We start from the raw sequence: 25,393 nt of genomic DNA on the forward strand, positions 1-25,393 counted from the left end.
AAAAATTGGAAATTCTGTGCCGGACATTGAGTGAAATAACAACAAAAAGCCAAACAATATTTTGCATAGTTTACAATTTATAACTTTGGCTGGGCGAAAATGCCGCTGTTTTTATTAAAATGGCTTAATTTTTTTCCCAGCTTGTATGGATTTTATGTGTACTGAAATTGTGACGATCTCCTCCCCAAACCCCCCATTTTAATTTTGTTTCCTGAAATTTTATAGAAAATAATAAACTTTAACTCTCTACTTACCAATCATTGCCAGTTTTATTAATATTTTGCCGCTTGCGTCCTACTTGATGGGCCTTGGGTTCGGCCACCATGTTGACATCTAAAAATTATTTGGCAGCCACATGAAAATAGAAACAAGAAAAGAAAAAATTATTAAAAATAAAAAAGTTTAATTTTAATATACAACTCTATGAAAATAACATATGACTATTTAGAATTCATTTTTTTTTCTTTTTTCTTAAAAAACAAACAAATCTCCTTTATATTAAAAAAAGGACTCCTCTTTGTCTCATGTCGTTTTTATACGATTTATCATTGTAAGGCCGTACGGCTAGCCTTTAGTTTTCAAAAATGCAAAATATTTATGGTCAGGGTGGGCGGCCATAACACATAAGTTGAGAGCAATGAAAAGTTCGAGTCCACCAAAGAGAAAAAAAGTTCATAACAATAGTTTTGAAGGTTTGTTTGTTTTTTCGTATTGTCAGTCGAAATTCTCATCCACATTCATTGTCTTTTATGGTCTAGTTATTGTTTTCTATGCATGTGGGAGATTTTTTTTTTTTTTTTTTTTGACTAGTCACAAAACTAATAAACAAAGCCTGCCATTATTTGCAACTTTACTTCCTGATGAAGATTACTGCTGTTGCGGTTGAAAATTATTTCTTCTTTTTTTGACAAATTGAGGTACCCTTTTGCACATCTATTTTGGGAAATTTGTTTTAAAGCTATTTTAGAGTCATTATTTGAGCTGTAAAGATTTTAATATGCGAATTTATTTTGGAAAATATTTTCGGAATGTTCTAAACCCATAACGCAGTTATCGGTACATAGTAATGAAAAATAGGTTGAATACATATTACACTAAGATATTACAAAGTATCAAAAATTTTATTTTTTTTGTGATTTCAGAATTCTAAGTCGATGTATACCCTCATCCGATAATCGTTTATTTAAATCCAATTTTATGCGAATGACTGTTAATCAAAATTTTAAACTTTTGAGGGGGTGGAACGATAAATTCCATATTCACATCAGTTATCTGAATGAGAGATACATTTAGATACACAAAGTCTGAAATAAAATCACTGACTTGTTTCGCAAGTTATGAGAAACATAAATATTAAAATTACCATCCTTTGTGGGGGGTACCAGAAAGAGTGGACCGATATCTATCATCACATCCAGATGATTGAATGTTTATTTCGCATTTCATGTGGGTTTTGCTTACTCAAAATTTTTTACCTTTTCTGGGAGAGGTACTTGATGGAGTCGTCCTATATTATCCACTTTCGCTACTGGCCTTGTCAGGATAAAATATTAAGACACTGCAATAATTTGAACAAAATTGGATAATCCTTTCTTGTTCAATGCGGTAAATACATTTTTGTGAACAAAATAACGGTTTTAGACCCTAGGTCTCTTTGGACGAAATCGTTTCATGACATTGGGAATCGATCTAGCGATCTCCGTCCGTCTGTCTGGCTGGATGGTTAGAACGATAACTCCGATTTGGCCCAAACTTGGTACAACGTAATATTTTTGATAAACTTAGATCGAGTTCGGAGATGGGCAATATCGGTCCACTCTTTCTGGTACTTCCCCACAAAAGGTCGAATTCAATAAACATATTTTCTGTACAGAAAAAGAAACTATAATCCCATTTTGTTCCAACTTTGCAAATCCGAATATTTTCATCAGTTCTAGGTCAGGTGCAAACATGGAAAATATCGATCCACTCCATCAAGTGCTTCCTCCACAAAGGGTCAACATTTTGAATAATTACAACTTATAAAATGTGATGTAAGCGTCCGATTGTCTACAAATTACACACATCCCAATGTTTTTATTAAGCCAAGGTCTGGTGTTAAGATGGAATATATCGGTTTACTCTTTCTGGTACCTCCCCACAAATTGTCGAAATGTTCAAAAATTTTTTTCTGCACAGAAAGAGAAACGATTTTGCACCAACTTTGCAAATACTAATATTAGCGTCATCGATCCCCTCCATCAAGTACCTCCCCCACAAAGGGTCAAAATTTTGAATAATTACAACTTTTATAAAATGTTATGTAACAGTCCGATTGTCTTCAAATTTCAAAAATCCCAATATTTTTATTAATCCAAGGTGTGGTGTAAAGATGGAGTATATCAGTCCACTCCTTCTGGTACCTCCCCACAAAAGGTCAACATTTTCAAGAAAAAAAGATATATATATCCATGAAGCGCATAAAAAGCGAAATCAACATCCGATTTAAAATGTTGACCCATTCTTTCAAAACCAACTCCATAGAGGGTCAAGAGTTTCAATAATAATAACAGAAGTCAAAATATTTTTATACCCTACACCAGGGTATTAAGTCTTTGGGCATATGTTTGTAACAGGCAAAAGGAAACGAGATAGACCCATAGTTCCTTTTGATGATCTGCATAGAATCACATTCTGAGTCGTTTTATGCATGTCCTTCCGTCCGTCTGTCCGTCCGTCTGTCTGTCCATGTATTTTTGTAAACAAAGTACAGTTCGCATTTGTTGCTCTATCCAGAATTTTGCACAGATCATTTGTTTGGCCCATGGACGAATCTTATTGAAATTGGAGATAATCGGTCAAAATTTAGATGTAGCTTCCATATATATCTTCGTCCGATTTGCCTTTTATTGTGCAACAAACGTGTAATATCAGCCCGTATAGGATGTAATTTTGCACATACAACCATATTAGGCCTGAAAATAAGTGTGCCAAATTTGATCGAAATCGGTTCAGACATAGCTATAGCTCCCATATATATTGTTCATCCGATTTGTTATTTTTGTACTCCGCAGCCGTAATATGCAATCTGTAACAACAATATTTAAGGAAATATAGAAAATACAGCTCCAGCTCTTTGCCAAATTTTATCGAGATCAGATTTTCAGATTTGATTATAGCTCCCATATATAACTTCGTCCGATTTACCTTTTATTGTGCACCAAGCGTCTAATATTTGTCCAAATGGGATGGAATTTGGCACTTACGACCGAATTGAGTTTAGAAGCTAGTATGTCAAATTTGGTGAAGATCGGTTCAGATATAGCTATAGCTCCCATTGTTCATCCGATTTGTTATATTTGCTACCCACAAACGTAATACGCACTCCGTAACAACGATATTCAGGGAAATATATCAAATACAGCTCAGAAATATCTTTGCCAAATTTTATGAAGATCGGTTCAGATTTGGATATAGCTCCCATATATATCTTTATCCGATTTCAAATTAATTGTGCACCAAATAGGCAATACAAAACCGAATTTAAAAGATACAATAGCTTCGGCATATTTAGTCCTTTGAACTTTAAATTATACTTATAATCATAGCGTTTATGATTGAATTCTCCCATTAAAACTTTTAATTGTTTTGTGGAGCTCTACTAAATTAGAAAAGTGGTGTAGGGTATCATAAAGTCGGTCCCGCCCGACTTTAAGACTTTCTTTGCTGGAACATTGGCTGAGGGTATACATCTGTCGGCAAAACCGAACGATACTTTTTTACTTTTTTTCAAGTTTCGCTTTTGAATATTGTATTGGTTTATGACAAAATTTGCCTATTTAGGTCCAGGTCGGTATATTAAAGATTTTAACAGAATTGTAAAGGATCTTTTTTTTTGAAAATTGCCAAATTCTTTTCAAATGGTGGAGGGTATTCAAAGTTCGGCCGGGTTGAACTTACTGCTTTCTTCATTGTTACCCCTTACATGTTGTTCAGGAATATTTGTGTCAAGAATAATTTAAAAAAAAATATTCCTCGTTCACATTTTAATTACACCCGCTTCTTCCCTTATCTTTAAAAATTGATTTCAAAAAATATTAAAATTAATGACCAGTTGCAAAGAAAAAAAAAACAGAAAACTTTATTACCATATTCTTCGTTAGCCAAAAGATAACCCATAAATCAATCACCAAAACCATTTGTCTTAATAAAAATGGCTGAAAGTCGCCTGATATTGTCTTCTATCATTTTCAACCACGAATCCTGCTGAGCCAAACAAACTATAATTTTAAAGGTAGGCGAAAATAAAAAAGTCTATATTTACACGCACTCATATTTGCTACAGGAAAACATTATGAAAAGGGTGTGACAGACGAACATTCGTAGAGGGAGAACGAAAAAAAAAACAAACATTATGACAAGGCTCTCAACACAACTTGCAAGATTTCCGAAATTATGTTTTTTTATTTGGATTTAAGGCAAGGCAGCCAGCGTAACCATGGAATGCATAAAAAAACAATTGGGTGGGTTTGCGAAAAAAGTTAAGGCCGAGAAACGCTGTGGAACGTTAAGAAACTAAAGCGGCGGTGGTGGTGGCTGGCCTTCGTAATATATATGCACCAATGTGGCCGGCTGTCAAGGAAGCAACATTTTTCCATTTTTTTATTCTCCTTCATATTTCCCACTTTGTTATTGTTTCTTCTTTTTTGTCCTTTTTCCTATTCCGCAATTAGTTTTGTTGTTTCAAACCCACTCTATCCTTACCATCTTTTTCCCAAGCTCTCTTCCCAAACCTTATATGGCTACAAGACTCTTTTTTCCCAAAGTATAATTAAGATTAAGGATAAAGAAAACGAAAAAATGGAAATGGAAAAAAATTAGACGGATTTCCGCTACTTACAAAAATAAGCACTTAAACGGTTTAAAGTGTTTTGAAAAGTCTACAATTGAAGGAAATTTGTGATATGAGGGCGAGGGGTGTGCAAGACGAACACTTTTAGATCGCATTTTCTTTTCGAGTCACATCACAGAACTCGAAACGGCGCAAAACCTTTTTTTTTTTGACGCTGGCATTAACTTGCTTTCCATGACATTAAATAACATTAAATCGCATAAATTTCTCGGTTCCTTTTTCGCAGCTACATTGCTGAAGGCAAATAAATTTGTGTGGACTGGGTTGTTTTTTTCTGCTGACTACAGAAACAATATATACGAAGTGATGATAACTCATGAGCTGTATGCGTTAAGTGCATAAATATGTTTTCCAGTGTTAAATTCGCACTTTGCCAAATATTCCTCTCTATCTGTTTACCTTGCACATTCACAACTACCATGAATGGAGATGAAAATCTGAAAATTTTTGAAGAATATTATAATGGGGTTGTTCGAAAACTGGTGGAATAGAAATGTAGATTTTAACGTGGATTATTTTACTGAATTTAAACAAGTTAAAAAGTATCCGTAAGTTTTTCCGAAAGATGTATACCCTCAACCAATGCTTGATTGCTTAAATATGTTTTGACTTCTGTTACGATTATTCAAATTGCTGACCGTCTATGGAGCGGGTTTCGAAGTAATGGGCCAATATTATCCATTTCGTAGAAGACCTAAATAAATATGATAAATGTATATTGCGATGTGCCTGGTTCGGACATTATTGGTTACTTCCTTCACTTATATGAGATATATGATAAATTTTAGAAAATGTTAAATTGTGCGTGAGGCTCCAGATGTAGTCGACGAAGGTATTCCATTTTCATAATTACAAGTAAATCGAACATTTATATTCACTTTCATGCGAAATCATAAATTCCGATAAATTCCCTATTCATCTCAAGTTTCTGGTTGAGAGAAATATTTAGATATAACAAGTTGTAAAGAATCGCTGACTTGTTTTGCAGGTTGTGGCAGATAAATATATTGAAAGTGGACGAGGTACCAAAAGCGGTTCGCAGATATGCATCATATTGACAACAGATCTTGTATTTAGCAAAAATGTTTGTATGAGTTCATTGTTCATTTGAACCCTATGTAGGGGAGGAACCGGAAAAAATGTTCCGATCTCTATCATCTCTATAACAGATCTTGCGTTGATAGAGAAATTGAGATGTGCCAAGTCTAAATGGATTCCGATGTTAATTTCGCGTTTTATGAGCTTCATGGTTATTGAAAATTATGTCCCTTTGTGGGGAGGTACCAGAAGAAGTGGACCGATATATCCCATCTTCACAGCAGACCTTATTTTAGTAGAAATAATGGGATGTGTAAAATATGAAGATAACCTTATGCTTATTTCGGATTTTATAATCGTTTCGGTTATTTAAATCATTGACCCTTTGTCGAGAGGTGCGTCCTCTACCATCCTTGATGGAAATATCGAGATGTACCAAGTCTGAACGGAATCTGATGTTAATATCACGTTACATGAGTTCCATGGATATTCACAATTTTAACCCTCTGTGGGGAAGGTACCAGAAGTAGTGGACCGATATATTCCATCTTCACAACATATGTTGAGTTAGTGGAAATAATGCGATGTGTGAAATATGAAGAGAACCGGAGGCATATTTTTGAATTTTATAAGCGTTTTGGTTGTTCAAAACTTTGACCCTTTGTGAGGGAAGGTACCAGAAGGAATGGTCCGATCTCTTCCATCTTTATAAAAGATCTTATGTTGATGGAAAAATTGAGATGTACCAAGTCTAAATGGAATCGGATATTAATTTCGCGTTTTATGATCTTCATGGATATTCAAAATTTTGACCAATTGGGAGGAGGTACCAGAAGGAGTGGACCGATATATATCATCTTTACAGCAGATCTGGTGTTAGTAGAAATAATGGAATGCTTGGAGGAATGGAGGTACTTGGTGGAGTGGACCGATATTGTCCATTTTCACACCCGACGTAGCACTGAAGAAAATATTAAGATTAGCAAAGTTGGAGCAAAATCGGATTATCCTTTCCCTTTCTGTGCAGTAAAATAATTTTTCCCCTTTTGTCGGGAGGTGCCATAAGGAGTGGACCGATATTGTCCATCTCCGAAATCGATCTAAGTTTGATAATAGTATTACGATGTACCAAGGTTGAACCAATTCGGATACTCCCTTCGAGAGTTATCGTGCGGTGTGCTGGTGCAGCCAGCCAGACAGACGGACGAACGGACCGACACCGCTAGATCAACTCCAAATGTCCTGAAACGGATTTGGACCAAAGAGACCTAAGGTTTGAAACCGCTATTTCGATAAGGCATGTTTTGGCCGTATCAAATGATAAATACCCTCTCTAGCCATATGACCGAGGGTATAAAAATAAAACGACATTACTTGACAGGAACTGTGATCTAGTAGGAAATTATTGCAGTTTATTACTTGGTTTGGCCATAATTAAAAACTAGGGCAAGTTCCACAGACGGACGGTATGACGGGCATGGTCAAATCGACATAGAATCTTATGCTAATCAATAATCTTATGCTAATCAAACATCATTTGTTTGACCCAAGGACAAATCTTCGTCCGATTTGCCTTTTATTGTCCACCAAATGTGTAATATGTATCAACCCAAATAGAATGGAATTTTACACATACGACCAAATTGGGCCTTAAAATAAGTATGCCAATTTTTATCGAAATCGGTTCAGATATAGCTATAGCTCCCGCATATATTGTCCATCGGATTTGTTATTTTTGCCCTCTGCAGCCACAATATGCACTCCGCCCAGAAATACCTTTGCTAAATTTTATCGAGATCAGTTCAAATTTGGATATAGTCCCATATATATCTTTGTCCGATTTGTCTTTTATTGTACACCAAACGTGAAATATGGGATGGAATTTGGCACTTACGACCAAATTGGGTCTAGAAATAAGTATGTCAAATTTGGTGAAAATCGGTTGACATATACATATAGCTCCCATGTATATTGTTCATCCGATTTGTTGAATTTGTCTTGGAAAATTTTACGATTCATAGAAATTATTTTTAAAAATAAAATTCCATATTTTCTTGGTCAATTGAAAGTTAGAATCAAGGAGACTGATGAAAATGGTGGAGTGATATGAATTGATGTGCCGAAATGTAATCCGGAATAGGCATTTTATCGGGAAAAATTATATCTTTTTTTTATTGAAATATCTTCATTCCAGCCTAGTTTCATTGTGACTGCAAGTATATTATTCCATTAAAATATTTTCGTACGTACTTTCAGCAGTCATACTGTAGTAAACATACACGCATATACATAGTCATCCACATCTCATATTCGTTAAAATTCATAAAAACATAGTAAAACATATACATCCAACGCACACACATACAATGCTCGAACCTACATGCCAACATGCTAATAGTGCAAAAGCAGCTCTTCTTACCCAAAAAGAATGTCAGTTGAATTTTTATTTTTACCAATAAACATATTGAGAATATTTTAACCATGGAAGTCACTTCGGAAAGTGTAAAGATGTAAATGTATATTTTCTGCGAACAATTTGTAGTTCATCGATGCTGGATGGTGGTGATGGTACTGCATCAAATATTTCATAGCTTTCCACATGAAGGTGAGAAAAATTTCATTAAATTTGAACTACGGACCACCACAGTTCGCTAGAGAAATGCTGGCAAGCCAAGGAAGTTGAATCGAAGAAAATGGAAAGACATCGACAAAAATGTCCAATGGAACAGAGTGCAATGAAAATAAATTGATATTTTATTAAAGATGGATGGATGGATGGTCGAATGGATGGATGGTTCCATGGATGAATGAATTGCAATTCACCATCAACTATTTTATTCACTTTCATATGCTTGACTTCTTGCTGGCCATGTAACATACCATTGCTAATGGATGACCATGTTCAGATGGCCGATTTTAAAGTCAGTAATTGTGGCAACAAAAATTGGAAAAACGTCATTTTTAAGTGATATCGATGAGATAAATATTCGAAGGTTGCCCTCTCATAAGCTCTTACGACATTTGAGAGGCGCCTGGGAGGAAGTCTTTAGCTCCAATTTCATACGAAAATTTCTCGGTTAAACTGGATATATTTTTTCCTTGATAAGAAAACCTAGGGGGAAAATGTTCAATAAAAAGGAGATTTAATTTTTCAATTATAAACCCACTACATTCTATTGGTATTTTGAATATCCAAACAAATTAGCAGTAAATTTTTACTTTTGATTTTCGGTGTCAATATTTTTTCCATGCTAGGTCAGGTGCTAAAAAGAACAATTTCGGTTCACTCTATTAGGTATCTGCCCCACAAAAAGTAAAAATGTGGGATAACTATAACTCTTATAAAATGTGAAATAAAAGTCCAATTGTAATCAAATTTAACACATTCCGATGTTTCTAACAACAGAAGATCTGGTACGAAGGCGGGATGGTTCTGACCACAAAGGATCAAATTTTAAATAACCTTGAAACTCATAAAACTCTAAATCAGCAACTGAATCCTTTCAAACTCGACACATCCAAATATTTCTATCAACACAAAACTTGATGTGAAGATGGGATAAAATGTGATAACGGTTTTTAATAACTAAAACGCGAAATGCGAAATAAGCATCCAAATATACTCAAATTTCCCACATATCATTATTTCTACTAATACAAGAGCTGCACTAAACGTGGGATATATCGGCCCACACCTCCTAGTACCTCCCCCCACAAAGTGGTCAAAATTTTAAATAACAAAACTATCATAAATGCATCCGATTTTCTTCAGTTGCAACATATCTCAGTGCAGATCTTTTCATAACTCCCCCACAGTGGGCACAATCGTTTAATTTGCGAAACAAGTCTGCGATACTTCTCCACCTTGGAATATCTAAATATTTTTTCAAACCTAAATATCTCTCTCCAAAAAGTGTGTCACGCATCTCACGTAAAATGAGTAGTAATATTTACTTATGTACTTATGTCAGATACGAAATTAACCGTATGGGCCCACCCCTTCGACTCCTTCTACCAAAATACTCCAGACACACATTAGTCCAACGGATTGGTATCCGGAGATGTTTGTGGCCATTGTGCGCTGGAAATGAAGCAAGGAACCTCATTTTGTAACCATTCTTGGGTGGCGCGTGCTAAGTGCGATGGCGAATTTCCAAGGTCTGCGGCCAAAATGATTGTGTGCCCAAGGCTTTAATACACCCTCCAGAATATTTTCGCGATAATATTCGACATTTATTATGATACCACGGTGGATTAATACGAGCGAAGCGCGACCATCGGCTGTTATGGAGGGCCACACCACCACCATGGCCGGCGCTTGAGTTCTGGTGGCCAACCGAAGATGCACATTTTCAGCTGACCCCTTTGGCGAGTAAATACGATCATTTTGTTTGTTTACAAACTGCTGAACAACGAATGTTTTCTCATCGGAGAAAACCAAATTCGGCAGTTCATTACTTTCGCCCAAGCGAAGCAACTTTTGAGAGCTCTTTTGAGTTTATTTTCTTTCTGTTGCGGTGTTAGTTCTTGCACTTTTTTTAGAATTTAAATGGCTTTACCCTGAGCTCATTTTTCAATTTTTGTCGAATGGAATATTGCGATATGTTTAGCTCACGAGCCATTTTTCGGCCACTGCGACGCGGGTTTCGATCAAGTCGCTTCTTGACTTTTTGAACCATTTCTGCTGATGTTGCTGTTTCTTCCGTCCACTTCCTTGACGTTGGGCTACGCTAGCAGTATCACGGTAACGGGCGATGGTACGAGACACAAAAGATTTATTCACATTTAAATGCTGGAGTGGTCTAACGATAGCCGCTTGTCGTTTTCCAGCCAAATATAAAGAAATCACACTATCACGCTTGAATTCCATCACGAATAACTTTTTACACCCTACACCACAAGGTGGTCAGGGTATTATGTCTTTGTGCATTTGTTTGTAACAGGCAAAAGGAAACGAGATAGAGCCATAGTTCCTTTTGATGATATGCATAGAATCACATTCTGAGTCGATTTATACATGTCCATCCGTCCGTCTGTCAATGTATTTTTGTAAACAAAGTGCAGTACGCATTTATTGCCCTATCCAGATGAAATTTTGCACAAATCATTTGTTTGGCCCAAGGACGAACCCTATTGAAATTGGAGATAATCGGTCAAAATTTAGATATAGCTCCCATATATATCTTCGTCCGATTTGCATTTTATTGTGCACCAAACGTGTAATATCAGCCTGAATTGTATGGAATTTTGCACATACGACCAAATGAGGCCTGAAAATAAATATGCCAAATTTTATTGAAATCGGTTCAGATATAGCTATAGCTCCCATATATATTGTTCATCCGATTTGCTATTTTTGTCCTCCGCAGCCGTAATATGCACTCTGTAACAACAATATTTGGGGAAATATAACAAATGCAGCTCAGAAATACCTTTGCTAAATTTTATCGAGATCGGTTCAGATTTGGATATAGCTCCTATATATAACTTCGTCCGATTTACCTTTGATTGAGCACCAAACGTCTAATATTTGCCCAAATTGGATGAAATTTGGCACTTACGACCGAATTGAGTCTAGAAGTTAGTATGTCAAATTTGGTGAAGATCGGTTCAAATATAGCTATAGCTCCCTTATATACTGTTCATCCGATTTGTCATATTTTTTACCTACAGCCGTAATATGCACTCCGTAACAACGATATTCAGGGAAATATATCAAATACAGCTTAGAAATATCTTTGCCAAATTTTATCGAGATCGGTTCAGATTTGGATATAGCTCCCATATATATCTTTATCCGAATTCAAATTAATTGTGCACCAAATGGTCAATACAATTCCGAATTTAAAAGATACAAATGCTTCGGCTTCCGTTTAACTTTAAATTATAATTATAATCATAGCGTGTATGATTGAATTTTCCCATAAAAACTTTTAATTGTTATGTGGAGCTCTACTAAATTATCAAAGTGGTGTAGGGTATCATAAAGTCGGCCCCGCCCGTCTTTAAGACTTTCTTTACTGTTTTTTTTTTTTTTTTTTAATATTGCTTAATTCGTTCCAAATGGTGAGGCATTCAAAGAACAATTTTGTCTACTCAAGTCCTTATTCTGACAAAATAAAATATATTATCAACTTATATTTAAATACTTAAACCCATCTTTCCCACATGGACAAAAAGCACTTAAAAAAGAGGAAGCAAGTAATGATTCAACTTACCCAATGTCTGGCTTAAAACCATTTTGCCATCTTCACCGAGGCAGGCATTCCGAGCATCAAAAGGATTTGTGAATTGCACAAATGCATAACCTTTATGCATTGATATTCCTGTTGGAGGGGAAGAAATAGAGAAAAAGAGGACAAGGACGAAATATGAGGAAAAAAGAAACAAATAAGAAAATGTCAAGAATTACAACCAAATTTAATTAAATTCTTTCGGCTCTAAGCCACATTACATAATGCCGCTTAAATGGCATTCCAAATTTTTGTGATCTCTCTCTCTCTCTAGACACGTAACCTCACATACATCTTTTCGATTGTATGGAGATGGGTACTAACCTGCAAGACGTCCATAAATCTGAAACATACGCTCCACATCGGTTTTCGAGCATTGAAACGTATTTAAATTTCCCACAAAGATGCGCGAATTAACGGCCTGTGGATCCTGGGAGTTTGTTTGGTTGGATAACTTTGACAACTTCATTGTGGCAGGTTGAGTGAGACTGGCGGCAGCAGCGGCGGATATGTTTGTTATGCTTGTGGGATTGTTGATGTTGGAAGCAACAACTATGGAAGTGGTAGTATTGTTGGCGTAGTTTAGCATATAGAGATCTTGAAGTTCCAAGAGCTTGGGATGTTGGGGTGGGTGGTTAGAACGTGACAAATGCTACACGTCCTTTTGTCTGAGGGATGGATACGATGCGATGATGGAGGTGATAACTTAAAGATGTTTTTCGCTATACGGCGTAGCCTTGAAATTCAACCAGTTGAATGGTTGGAACGAACGATTTTGCTACTAGTCTGCAAGTAGCTGATGAAGTGGTGGCATGAATTCAAAGAAGATAATGCTGGGCGTTTAATATCTTTGAATGTGTGAGTTGGGTGTCCTTTGTTGTGAGAGGAAATGGAAGAATTTAACTTTCGCCTGAGCTGGATTATTTCAATAAAAAGCTTTTTTATCCTTGACTATCATCATAGTCCTTTTGTATGGCAATGTATGTCCTTCGTCTTGTCGTTGCTGTTAAGGTCCCTGTATGTAAATGTTGACAGCTAACTACTAGATGGTCCTTTTCGTCCCTATTGTTCGCGCGAGGGGATGAATTTAAGATTTTTTTGTTTGCAGATTATTCCAACTACCATCCGTTGATGTTTGAAGAGCAGCTTTCATTAGCCACAAAATATGTTTAATAAATTTTCCAGCCTATGCTTGCTGCTTGCTTGCATTACTACTTTGCCAGTAATGACTTTTCTATTTTCCTGATGTGGCTGTTGTTTTTGGATTTTCTTTTGTCTACTTTTATTGGCCTCCAAGTAGATTATTTTCCCGTCTATTATTTGTTGGGGTTTTCTGTTTTGGTTTTCGGCCGTCAGTCACTCTGATTTATAATCTCAGTAGCACACAAAACAACAACAACAACGAAATTTAACAATAGATGCTGCAGCTTCAGCGGCTTTCTATTTATTTTGTTTTCGATTGTTGTTATGATGAGGATGACGATGGCAATGATGATTGTTTGGGAATTCACCAAAATCTAGCATTGTCTGCTGTTGGCATAGATAAGACTTGAGAAAATAATCCGGAAATACGCAAACTGTAATGAAATAACAAAAGTGGAATTTTATTTAGTATGGAAATGCGTTAAAGGTATTATAAAAAAAAATATTTTCAGGGGAATATTGTATTTAAATAAATGATATTTGTAACTAAATTGTATTGGCCGACTTTCAAGACATTAATTAGTTTATAAAAATGTAGACTAGGTCCAGCTAAAACTAAAATACAAAAAATTAGTAGATTTTGAAAGTAAATGTACGCGTATCATTTATCAGAACGTAAGTTAGGGTGGCTTAAATTTTAATACGTTCCACCATTTAGACGGAATATGAAAATAAAAAAAAAAATAAAAGACGAGGACCGAATTTCAAATACAAAATGTTTAACAATTCCGGTCAATAATGTCGATAAAATCGACGGCTATACGAAGATCTGGAACTGCATGAGGGTGAGATGAAAAACCTGCAACCAATTTCAGACTGCTGTCATTTCTAAGCCACTTGTCCGACAGCTATTAAAATTATTACAGTGACAGCTCATTTTATTGCTTACAAGCCTACAAAAGCATTTTGGTAAAAATATTCCAGAAAAAAAGTTATACGTGATGGAATTCAAGCGTGGTAGTGTGATTTCTTTATGTTTGCCTGGAAAACCACAAGTTGCTATCGTTAGAGCACTCCGGCATTTAAATATAAATCAATCTTTTGTGTCTCGTACCATCGCTCGTTACCGTGATACTGATAGCATAACCCGACGTCAAGGAAATGGACGGAAGAAAACAGTAACGTTAGCAGAAATGGTTCGAAATGTAAAGAACCGACTTGATCGAAACCCGCGTCGCAGTGGCCGAAAAATGGCTCGTGAGCTGCCATTTGCCATACGGCAAATATTGAAAAATGCGCTCGGGGTATGGCCATTGAAATTCCAAGAAAGTGCAAGAACTTACACCGCAACAGAAAGAAAATAGACTCAAAAGAGCTAAAGAGTTGCTTCGCTTGGCCGAAAATGGTGAACTGCCGAATTTGATTTTCTCCGATGAGAAAACACTCGTTGTCCAGCAGTTTGTAAACAAACAAAATGATCATGTTTACTTGCCAAAGAGGTCAGCTGAAAATGTGCACCTTCTGTTGGTCACCAGAGCTCAAGCACCAGCCATGGTGATGGTGTGGGCCGCCATAATAGCCGATGGTCGCTTTTCGCTCGTATTAATCGGCATCAGTATAAATGCCGACTATTACCACGAAAATATTCTGTAGGGGTTTTAAAGCCTTGGGCATGCAAACATTTTGGCAGCAGACCTTGGACATTCCAACAGGAATCAAAACCACCGCACTCAGCACGTGCCCCCCATGATTGGTTAACAAATGAGGTTCTTCGCTTCATTTCCAGCGCACAATGACCACCAAAATCTCAGGATACCAATCCGTTGGACTATTGTGTCTGGAGTATTTTGGAAAGCAATGTTGGTACTAAAAAACACTAAAGTGTCGATCACCTCAAGCAAGCGCTTCGCCGGGAATGGACGAAAATGCCGCAGAGCGAAATTCGGGCAGCGTGTGATGATTTCATTGACCGTTTAAGGGCCATAATTCGTGCCAAAGGTGACCAATTCGAACAAATCTAATCTTTTTCTAAAATTTAATGCTATTTCCGACACTTTTTGATTTCATTCAATAAACTTAAAAAAAATGTAAAAATTATGGTGTTTGACTTTGTTGCGGGTTTTTTTATTTCACCTGTATATATATTCCTGATCAACGTAAAATTCTAAGACGATTTAGCCCTGTCTGTGTGTTACTGTCACGCTAGAGTCAAAACGAATAAGGATAGAAAGTTAAAAGTTTGCACAGATCAGTCTTTTGTCTGCAGGCAGGTCTAGTTCAAATATGGACTATATCAGTCCACGATATCGTATAGCCCACATATATATTTGGTATTTGATAATTTCAGCCACATTTTCAAAGGAATTATCGGAAATTCTACACAATGAATTCTTTATGAGTACTTTACCCTCTGAAATAGAATTGTCTATATTAGTCTATGTAGGTCTAAGATATGGTATATCCCACATATAACGATATCTTCCGATATTCGATATTTTGATGATAACACCCAAATTCTTCAATGGAGTTGTTTGAAAATCCACACAAGGGGTTCCTTCTGAGTACTTTACCTCCTGGACGAGAATTGTATATATAGGACCACGATATCGTATGATTTCAGGACCATAATTCACCGGAATTGTTTCTAATTTCGTATTTAAAGTTGGTAATGGGTACTATAGCCTGTGACAAAAATTGAGTATGTAGGTCCACAACTTTATATAGCTACCATGTAACGAAACCTTCTGATATTCGGTATATTGGTGACTTTAAAAACATTATTCATTCATTGAAGTCCGTAATGGGTTCTACAACCTATGATGGATAATTGTCTGTGTAGGTCCACATAGCCTACTTATAATAGCACCTCCCTCTATTGAGTATTTTGATGATATTCACGACGTTAGTTACCGGACTTGTTGCAAATATCGTATTTAAAGTTCGTAATGAGTACTACAGCCTATGACAAAGAATTACTTAGGCAGGACAACGTATTCGTATAGCCCCCATATAACGGTGTTCCTGTGAGTGGTATTTTTCCACGGAATTTTTACGAAATATTCAAGTTCCTTCAAAATCGTAGACAGCTTTTTTATTGTTATAATTACTACAATTATTGTTATTACTACTATTATTGTTATTGTCATTGTCTCATAGGACGTTCTTTATTATGTAAAATATTTAATCGAATTATTGTTTCCCCAAATCTACATCCTTTTCCAAAAATTAATCCAAAAATTGTAATAATTTATTTTACAATTATTCAAATTAACCCGTAATTTATCTAATGCAACTTTCTTCAAATCGGCTTTATTTAAATTTCAAATAAATTAAATACCATAATCAGTTTAAATTTTATAACTTTCAATTTATGCCTGTGAAACATATGTAGGTTGGCCTGTTAATTTATTAACAAAAAACCCCGTAATTTGTTCTTGACCTACATTTTAGCTGCAAACCTTTTTTTCCCCGACTGATACTATCGCCGCTGTGTGTGTAAATTTAATCACTCTGCCAGTTCATTTAACAAACTCTGACACTATTTTAAATGTCAATGATGGGAACAAAATGAAACAACAACAAAAACACATAGAAACGACAGCACTTGTGCCACATTTCATTGAGTAATTAAAAATGTATACTACTGCAAACACTCACAAACACATATACATATGGATGCATGTATGTTAAAATATACATATATTAAAATATATGTATTACATATATGCAAAACAAATATATATATATATATATATATATAAAAAGCTTATATGTATATGTATTAAAATGTATTAGTGTGTGTATGTGTATGAAAAACATATGGACCATATAATTGGCAACACTTTGCCACTCAGTCACATTAGCAAGTCATAATGCGTCTTTTGAACATTGAAAAAAAATGGCACCGTGAAATTAGTTATTCACCAGCTTTTATGTTGCAGATGGGAGTGAGGGGAGGGAAGACAGCCAGCCAGCCATCGAGCTTGTTAAGCATTTTAAATAGCATTTGATATGATGATAGCCTCTTTAATGTAACATGTGGGTGTTTCTCTTTTTTTTTTTTTTTCTTATACGCCATGCCGTTAATAAAAATTAAAAAGGGTGTTTGCAACATTATGTCCTATTAAATCCCACAGCTACGCGCAGCGTAGCACTTAGACTCGGCTAGTATCTCAATGCAATGAATGGTGAATGCCATGTAAAATGTGTTGCTAATCTGTTTTGTTAACAATTTGCTTGCTCCCGTTGTAAACATTAAACACACATGGAACGCTTATCTGTTTGCTAGCGTATTCAGATTCAAGGTAAATGGTAAATGACATACACGCACATATGCATAGATTTTGTACCATTAAAATGTTTTGATAATAGCTCTTAGATATATGGGCTACATTTTGAGCTTTGAGAGTTTAAAGTAAGGCTCGGGGAAGTTAAATTTTAAAAGATTTAAAATAACATTAATACCAGGAATTTCCGTGACTACAGAGTGAGTTTTTTAATTTTTTTTTTTTTTGGAAGGGATGGAATATTCAAATACTAAAATATATTTCGCTCAGGATAAAATTCTAAATCGATATACCAAGGCCATCGGTCTATCTCGCAATATATTCAAGATCAAGACAGCTCAAATTTTTTGAAGTAGAGCATTGACGGAACATTTCATATATATAGACAGTTTTCCTTTAAACTTTTGCAGTATTTTTATACAGAAAGAGTTAGATTTGGGGAATCCCCCGGTTAATAGGTAAAATCCCAGCGGTCCCTCAGACTTTGTGTTTCCCTATAAAGACTACCTAGGCTTCAGCTAGCCTTCAGCCGTCCATATTGGATCCCTGTCCTTTAGCTCGCCTATATGGGTCCCCTGGCCTTCACCTCGCCTACATGGGCTTCCTGGCCTTCTGCTAGCCTATATGGGATACCTAGCCTTTAGCTGGCCTATATGAGATACCTGGCCTTTAGCTCGCCTATATGGGATACCTGACCTTCAGCTCGCCTATATGAGATACCTGGCCTTTAGCTCGCCTATATGGGATACCTGACCTTCAGCTCGCTTATATGGGCTCTCTGGCCTTCAACTCGCCTATAGGGGCTCCCTGGCCTTCAGCACGCCTACATGGGTCCCCTGTCCTTCAGCTCGCCTACATGAGCTCCCTGGCCTTCAGCTAGCCTATATGGACTCCCTGACGTCCAACTCGTATATTTATACTCACTGATCTCCAGCTCGTCTATATGGTCTCCCTGACCTCCGGTTCGTCTATTTGTACTCCTTTTATATTATATTATTTATTTATACTCCCTGACCACCACCTCGTCTTTTTAAACTTCTTGAACTCCAGTTCTTCTATCTGTACTCCCTGACATCCTCCTCGTCTATTTAGACTCTCAGACCTCCAGATCGTCTATTTAGACTCACTGAACTACAGTTCTTCTATTTAGACTCCCTGACTTCGAGCTGAGATATTTAGACTCCATGAAGTGCAGTTCGTCTATATAGACTCCCTGACTTCCAGTTCGTCTATATAGGCTCCCAGACCTCCAGCTCGTCCCTGACCTGACAATTCGGAAATTGTTTATTTATACTACCTGACCTCCACCTCGTCTTTTTAAACTTCCTGAACTCCAGTTCTTCTATCTGTACTCCCTGACATCCTCCTCGTCTATTTAGACTCTCAGACCTCCAGATCGTCTATTTAGACTCACTGAACTCCAGTTCTTCTATTTAGACTCCCTGACTTCCAGCTGAGATATTTAGACTCCATGAAGTGCAGTTCGTCTATATAGACTCCCTGACTTTCAGTTCTTCTATATAGACCCCCTTACCTCCAGTTCGTCTATTTATGATCCCTGACCTCCAGCTTTAACACATGGACTACCTTGCATGCAGGTCGTCTATATGAACACCATGTCCTCCAATTTGTACATATAGGCCAGGCAATATCTTGTCTATATATGGACTATCTGGCCTATAGGTTATCATATGTACTCCCTGACATCAATGTGGAATTCATAACCTATAGCTTATACATATGCTTGTAGCCTTTTCATTATTATTACTTAAAAACAAATTTCTAAATAGTTTTCCTCGCCAAAAATTGTAATTATTGCCGAATTTTAACGATTTCAGCAATTATATATTGGATTTTAAAAAAGTTTTTTTAATAGCATTTTTTAGGTCCGAATATTTGGAATTTTCTAAGGGATTTTAAGGAAATTTCAGTTTCAAACATTTATCAATCAATTGATAGTTACGAACCGTTTTTGCAACATTTTTCCACGACATCATTACTGTTATAAAGAAAAAAATTACTATGAAAATAATGAATATCCTTTTACATTATTGTTAAAAACAACAACAACAATGGCATTTCATTTCATCCATTATGAATCTATTGTTTTTGCATTATTTTTCATAGTATTGTGTTGATGGGCATTGTTTCATAAAGAAATGCATTAAGCCATTGGAGATGAAGGAACTGAATGCTTTTTCATTTTCGGCATGGCATATTAAAGAGCATTGAAGTTGATCATGGACCAAATTTGACAACAAATATCCAGCAAATGGTCTCATTACAAATCGGTTTATTATTTTAACAAGGACACGATATCACGAAATATGTAGATATTTTTTGGTTACTCAAAGTCTATTAAAAATGACTTACTTAACGACTTTTTGAGGCCAGAAAAACTACTTATTTCGTATAAAATACCCTCGTTAAAATAATGGATTGGTAACCTGATTTGTAATGAGTATTTTCGGTTAGTAGGTATTCATTTCAAAATTTTAAAGTTACTACTTCGATTCATAAATGTCGATAAATGTTGAGTGGGTGGCAGAATATGGGTAGCATATCTTCTATTATTAAAATCGCGAAACAATTGAAGTTTATAGTCTGATGTCCGGGAAATTTCATTGTTATACCCTCCACCATATATAGTATGGAGGGTATATTAAGTTCGTCATTCCGTTTGTAACTAATCGAAATAATGATTGAAGAACCAAGAAAGTATATATATTCTGAATCAGCGTAAAATTCTAAGACAATTTAACCCTGTCCGACAGTCCTTCTGTTGTAACCACGCTACAGTTAAAACGAATTAAGATAGGAAGCTAAAATTTTACACAGGTCCGTCTTTTGTCTGCAGGCAGGTCAAGTTCAAGGATGGGCTACATCGGTCCATGATATCGTATAGACCCCATAAAGGGTTCTTTGTGAATACTTTATCCCTTGGAAGAGAATTATCTATATAGGTCCGCGATATCGTATAGCACCCATATAACGATACTCCCCGATATTCGGTATTTTAATGATTTTAGCCATATTTTTCAATGGACTTGTCTGAGTTGTTTGTGAGTACTTTACCCCTTGAAAGAGAATTATTTATATAGGTCCACGATGTCGTATACCCCCTTATAACTGTACCCCCGATATTCGATATTTTGATGATTTTAGCCAAATTTTTTGTTTTAAATTTCGAATATATGACACAAATTACTTGTGAAGGGCCATGTCTTTGTACAGCCCCCATATAACGGTTTTCATTTGAGGGGTATTTTTCCACGGATTTTTTTTTAATTTTTCAAGTTTCTTCCATATGGTGGAGGGTATAAAATATCCTTTAAAGAACTTAGCTGCTTGTTTACTAGTTAGGTTATGGTATTGTCAATTTTTGAATATGGTCCACGTTTGTGAGGCTGTACTAAAATAAGCAAAATAATCTTCATTTCAATTTAATCACAAAACAAGTAAGCAAAGGCTATAGTCGTGCGAGGCCGACCATGTGATACCCTACAACACTACCATATGTTAGGGGGCTTATATCCAGATTGATTTTGGGAGATTTCGTTTTTGAAATTATGTCACGGAGCACTGACCTGACCAGGGACATTTGCCCAACATTAAGGCACTCCGTTGTTAGTTTTTGTGGTGCATTTTTCATCCAAAATGCTTGAATCCTTCCCTGTCCTTAACTCTCTTCTCAAGCGTGTCGTGTCTCTTCAATTGTGTGATCAGGAATTTTTTTTCTGTTTTTGGTTCATTTTAACCCCTAAATATTTTGCGATCATGTCCATATATAATTTGCTTGTCTACGATATTTGGCTATATTCGTCAACGAAATCAGCATAAAAAAGCCAGAAGTTCGATTTATGTGTATTTAGGATATGGCCTGTAAGTAATGCTGGTAGTTTTTCACACAAAAGTAGTGGTCCATTCTACTCGCTGTCCTAAGCTCTAACTTCATGCGAAAGTTCGTGTCATTTGGTTTCTATTTTTGACCTTTATAACGGCTGCAAAATCAGGAACATTTTTAGTTGTTGGTCTATTTCAACCCCTTCTGAGCCTAACCCCACCCCTGTGAAAATTTTCGTGAGGATCGGACGATATTTGCAATACTTATATAATTTACCCAACCTGTGTTGTAAGGTGCAAAAAAATTACAAAATATTATGAATCAAATTGAAAAAATCGCATGCGATAAAAAATATGAAAAAATAAAAAATATGTCAGAAAATACTACAAAATCTATATTTACATAATTATTGGTATCTTTTTATGCGATTTTCTTAGGTTTTATTCTTTTATGCCAAGAGGGCATTCTAAATTGACAACATTTGTCAAAATCTGTCCAGCCATTCTTGATATATAAGCATTCTAGCGAACATCCCCTTCCTTTGTATATATTCATTGTATATATTTCGCTATATATATCCGATATATTTACTATAGGCATCTACCTAAGGTCAAAATTGACCTTTTCGTCTATTTGTGATTTCGCCGGGATTAAAAATATTCGAGATTTAATGGAAACTTTGACTTTTATTTAACACAAATGTTATGGTCTATTTCACCCACTAAATATTACCCGATGACCATCAAAATTGGAAGGCTTCTGCCCAGCCCTAAGCTCTAGCCCCATGCTAACTTCCGCGTCGATTGGTGTATAACTGCGACCTGTAGAGCAACTGCAAAATCAGGCAATTTTTCAGTATTTGGTCCATTTCAACCTAAATATTATGCGATCATCTCCAAAAGAAATAGGGTTCTATTCTGACCCTAGCCCCACCTCCTTTCAAAATTTCGTGAAGATCGTGCCATAATTGCGACCTGTAGAGTGATTACAAATTAACATGGACAGACGGACGGACATACATAGCTAGATCGACTCAGCTCGGCGAGATAGGAAGATCCATATATACTTTCCTATGTGGGAAACGAATATTTCGTGGTGTTACATAATTTTTGGCCCAATCAAACTTATAATACCCCCAACACATAGTGTTGTAGGGTATAAAAATCGTTAGCCTTATCCTTTAGATGATTTGTTTTTTTTACGGAGAATTGGACCAATCTCCTATAATGACCAATTCTATGACCTTAATTTGGAATTTCCTACCACAGTGTTGTTAGAAATTTAACGGAAATGGAGCTATCATTTCCCTCCCTTCAACTGATTAATATATTGATATTACCAATACACTTCACATCCAAATATCCTTAAAAAGTATATACAATTTTATGTTAAAATTTTCATTGAACGCACGTTCAATTCGCATAAAAAAATTAAGTGATGAACTTCCATCATCACCACCACTATCATCATCTTCAGTTCCCCACCACCACCACTTCCATGCAAGGCAGTAAAGAAATAAGAATCCCATATTATTATCATATAACAGCGATCAAATGTCAAAGGACCCATTTTCTATAGGTTCTACAGCAGCCGAAACATCCATCCTTCTCCACTTCTCTTTCTGCAATTTCATTTCATTGTGCAATGTGCAGGACCAAAAAAAAATAACTCATTCATGCCTTTTTCTTTGCTAAAAATTTATCATACATCCCATGTATGTTTATATGGTTGTGTCTTTTATTTTTGCATTTTCTTTGACTAATGCTGATGATGTTTTCCACTGTCGTTGTTGTTGCTGTTGCTGTTGGATCACATAAAAAAGAGATAATAGTAAACATAAAAGAAACAGCTCAAAAAACAACAACCACACACACACAGAGACTCATAGACAAACATTGTCCTTTCGTCTCGTTTTGTCTCGTCTCGTAAACTCCCATAATATCAATGAAAATAGAAATGAAAAAATAACAACGCAAACATGCTTGAAAGCCGGAAAACCAAATAAACAAATGAATAGATAGATGTGTAGGCAGGCAAAGCAAAAAAAAAGGATATACATCTGAATGCTTGGTTGGGTGTGTGTATTCCATTCCATTCAACAGCATTGCCCTACTCCAGCCACCCCATAGCCACCACGTCCATCCGATCACACATCAAGCAGATAATTTTCATTCATTGTTCAGAAAAATAAAGAACTCTTTACAAAGTACGAGTTTGAATTCTTTTGTTCTACAGACGGGGTATGCCAATTGAATGGTTGGTTGGACCGTCTGTTGAATAGCAGCTTCTTGGTTGGTTGGTGGGTCCGTTTGCTTTTCATACATAAAATATTTTGATATGACAATGAGACGACAAGTGACTTCAGTAAAAGTTCTCGTAAAAAATGAAAAGATACTTCAGGCATTATTTGTCGCTTTTCTAAGAGGATGCCTGGATAAATATTTTATATGGGATGCAGTACCGTGGTTAGAGGATAACTTATTTCAATAAAAATGGATTGGATAAAATTGAAATTTTGTTTTATTGGGAGAGGGAGGTCCATCTGTATATGAAAGACCGTTTTGGGAATATTTCTTACAGAAAACATCGTTTGAAAATGATCAATTTTAAAGAAACCTTAAGAAAGCTTCCTAATTATAAATATTTTTAGAAAATCTTTTGAAAGGCCTGCTTAAAAAATATTTTTTCAAATTTCAAGAGGAGATAAAATCTTCCTTGTTTGTAGAAAATATATTTTTCAGGGGCATCTACGTAGATAAGACCTATTGAAGACATTCGGGAAATATAAGACCTTTTGGGAACATTTGCCGCTTCTAAGGGTCTTTCTTAAGGCGTTTCTTTACAAATAATTTAAAAAAGTGTTCTAAATATCAACAAAATATTCAAAAAAAAATCCTACCCATTAAGAAAACATGTTAAATGTAATCTGTAACACAATTTGTAATATGTAATATAAATTCTATATACAGGGTTAGATAAAGCAAAAAATCTTGGAAATAGCATCAAATTTTAGAATAAGTTTACGAAGGTCACCTCTGGCACTTCAAATGGCCAATGAAACCGTCACACGCTGTCCGAATGCTGCTCTGCGGTATTTTGACCCATTCCCGGAGAAGCACTTTGACATTTCTTAGTGCCAACTTTGGCATTTCTTAGTTCCAACCTTGCTTTCCAAAATACTCCAGACACAAAAGTCCAACGGATTGGTATCCTGAGATTTTGGTGACATCATTTTGTAACCATTCTAGAGTGGCGCGTGCTGAGTGCGTTGGTGCTGAGTCCTGTTGGAATGTCCAAGGTCTGAGGCCAAAATGTTTGTGTGCCTAAGGCTTTAATACACCTTCCAGAATATTTTCGCGATGATAATCCAGATTTATTCTGATGCCACCGTCGATTACTACGAGCGGAGAGCGACCATCGGCTGTTACGCCGGCCCACAACATCATCATGACCGGCGCTTGAATTCTTGTGGCCAACCGAAGGTGCACATTTTCAGCTGGTCTCTTTGGCAAGTAAACACGATCATTTTCGGCAGTTCACTACTTTCGGCCAAGCGAAGCAACTCTTTAGCTCTTTTGAGTCTATTTTCTTTCTGTTGCGGTGTAAGATCTTGCACTCTTTGGAATTTCAATGGCTTTACCCCGAACTTATTTTTCAATATTTGCGAATTGAATATTGCTATATGTTCAGCCCATGAGTCATTTTTCGGCAACTGCGACGCGGGGTTTAATGAAGTCGCTTCTTTACATTTCGAAACCATTTCTGCTGATGTTGCTGTTTTCTACCGTCCACTTCTTGACCTCGGGCTACGCTACCAGTATCACGAGCGATGATACGAGGCACAAAAGATTTATTCACATTTAAATGCTGGAGTACTCTAACGATAGCCACTTGTGGTTTTCCAGCCAAATACAAAGAAATCACCCTATCAAGCTTGATTCCATCACAAATAACTTTT

General features: G+C 36.1%; 1 protein-coding gene across 1 annotated transcript in view; it reads right to left on the minus strand.

Annotated features, from left to right (window-relative positions):
- LOC101895073 (dual specificity protein kinase splA) overlaps positions 1-25,393 on the minus strand; it is a 152,647-nt gene that overhangs the window by 26,011 nt on the left and 101,243 nt on the right. The window contains exons 2-4 of the mRNA XM_011292989.3: positions 12,487-13,739; positions 12,148-12,255; positions 255-333 (exon numbers count right to left, since the gene is read on the minus strand). Coding sequence (XP_011291291.1) covers positions 255-333; positions 12,148-12,255; positions 12,487-12,751 — 452 coding nt within the window. The 5' untranslated portion in view covers positions 12,752-13,739. The remainder of the gene's footprint in view (positions 1-254; positions 334-12,147; positions 12,256-12,486; positions 13,740-25,393) is intronic.

This window comes from Musca domestica, unplaced genomic scaffold, assembly GCF_030504385.1.
Source record: "Musca domestica strain aabys unplaced genomic scaffold, Musca_domestica.polishedcontigs.V.1.1 45, whole genome shotgun sequence".
NCBI classification, from domain to species: Eukaryota; Metazoa; Arthropoda; class Insecta; order Diptera; family Muscidae; genus Musca; species Musca domestica.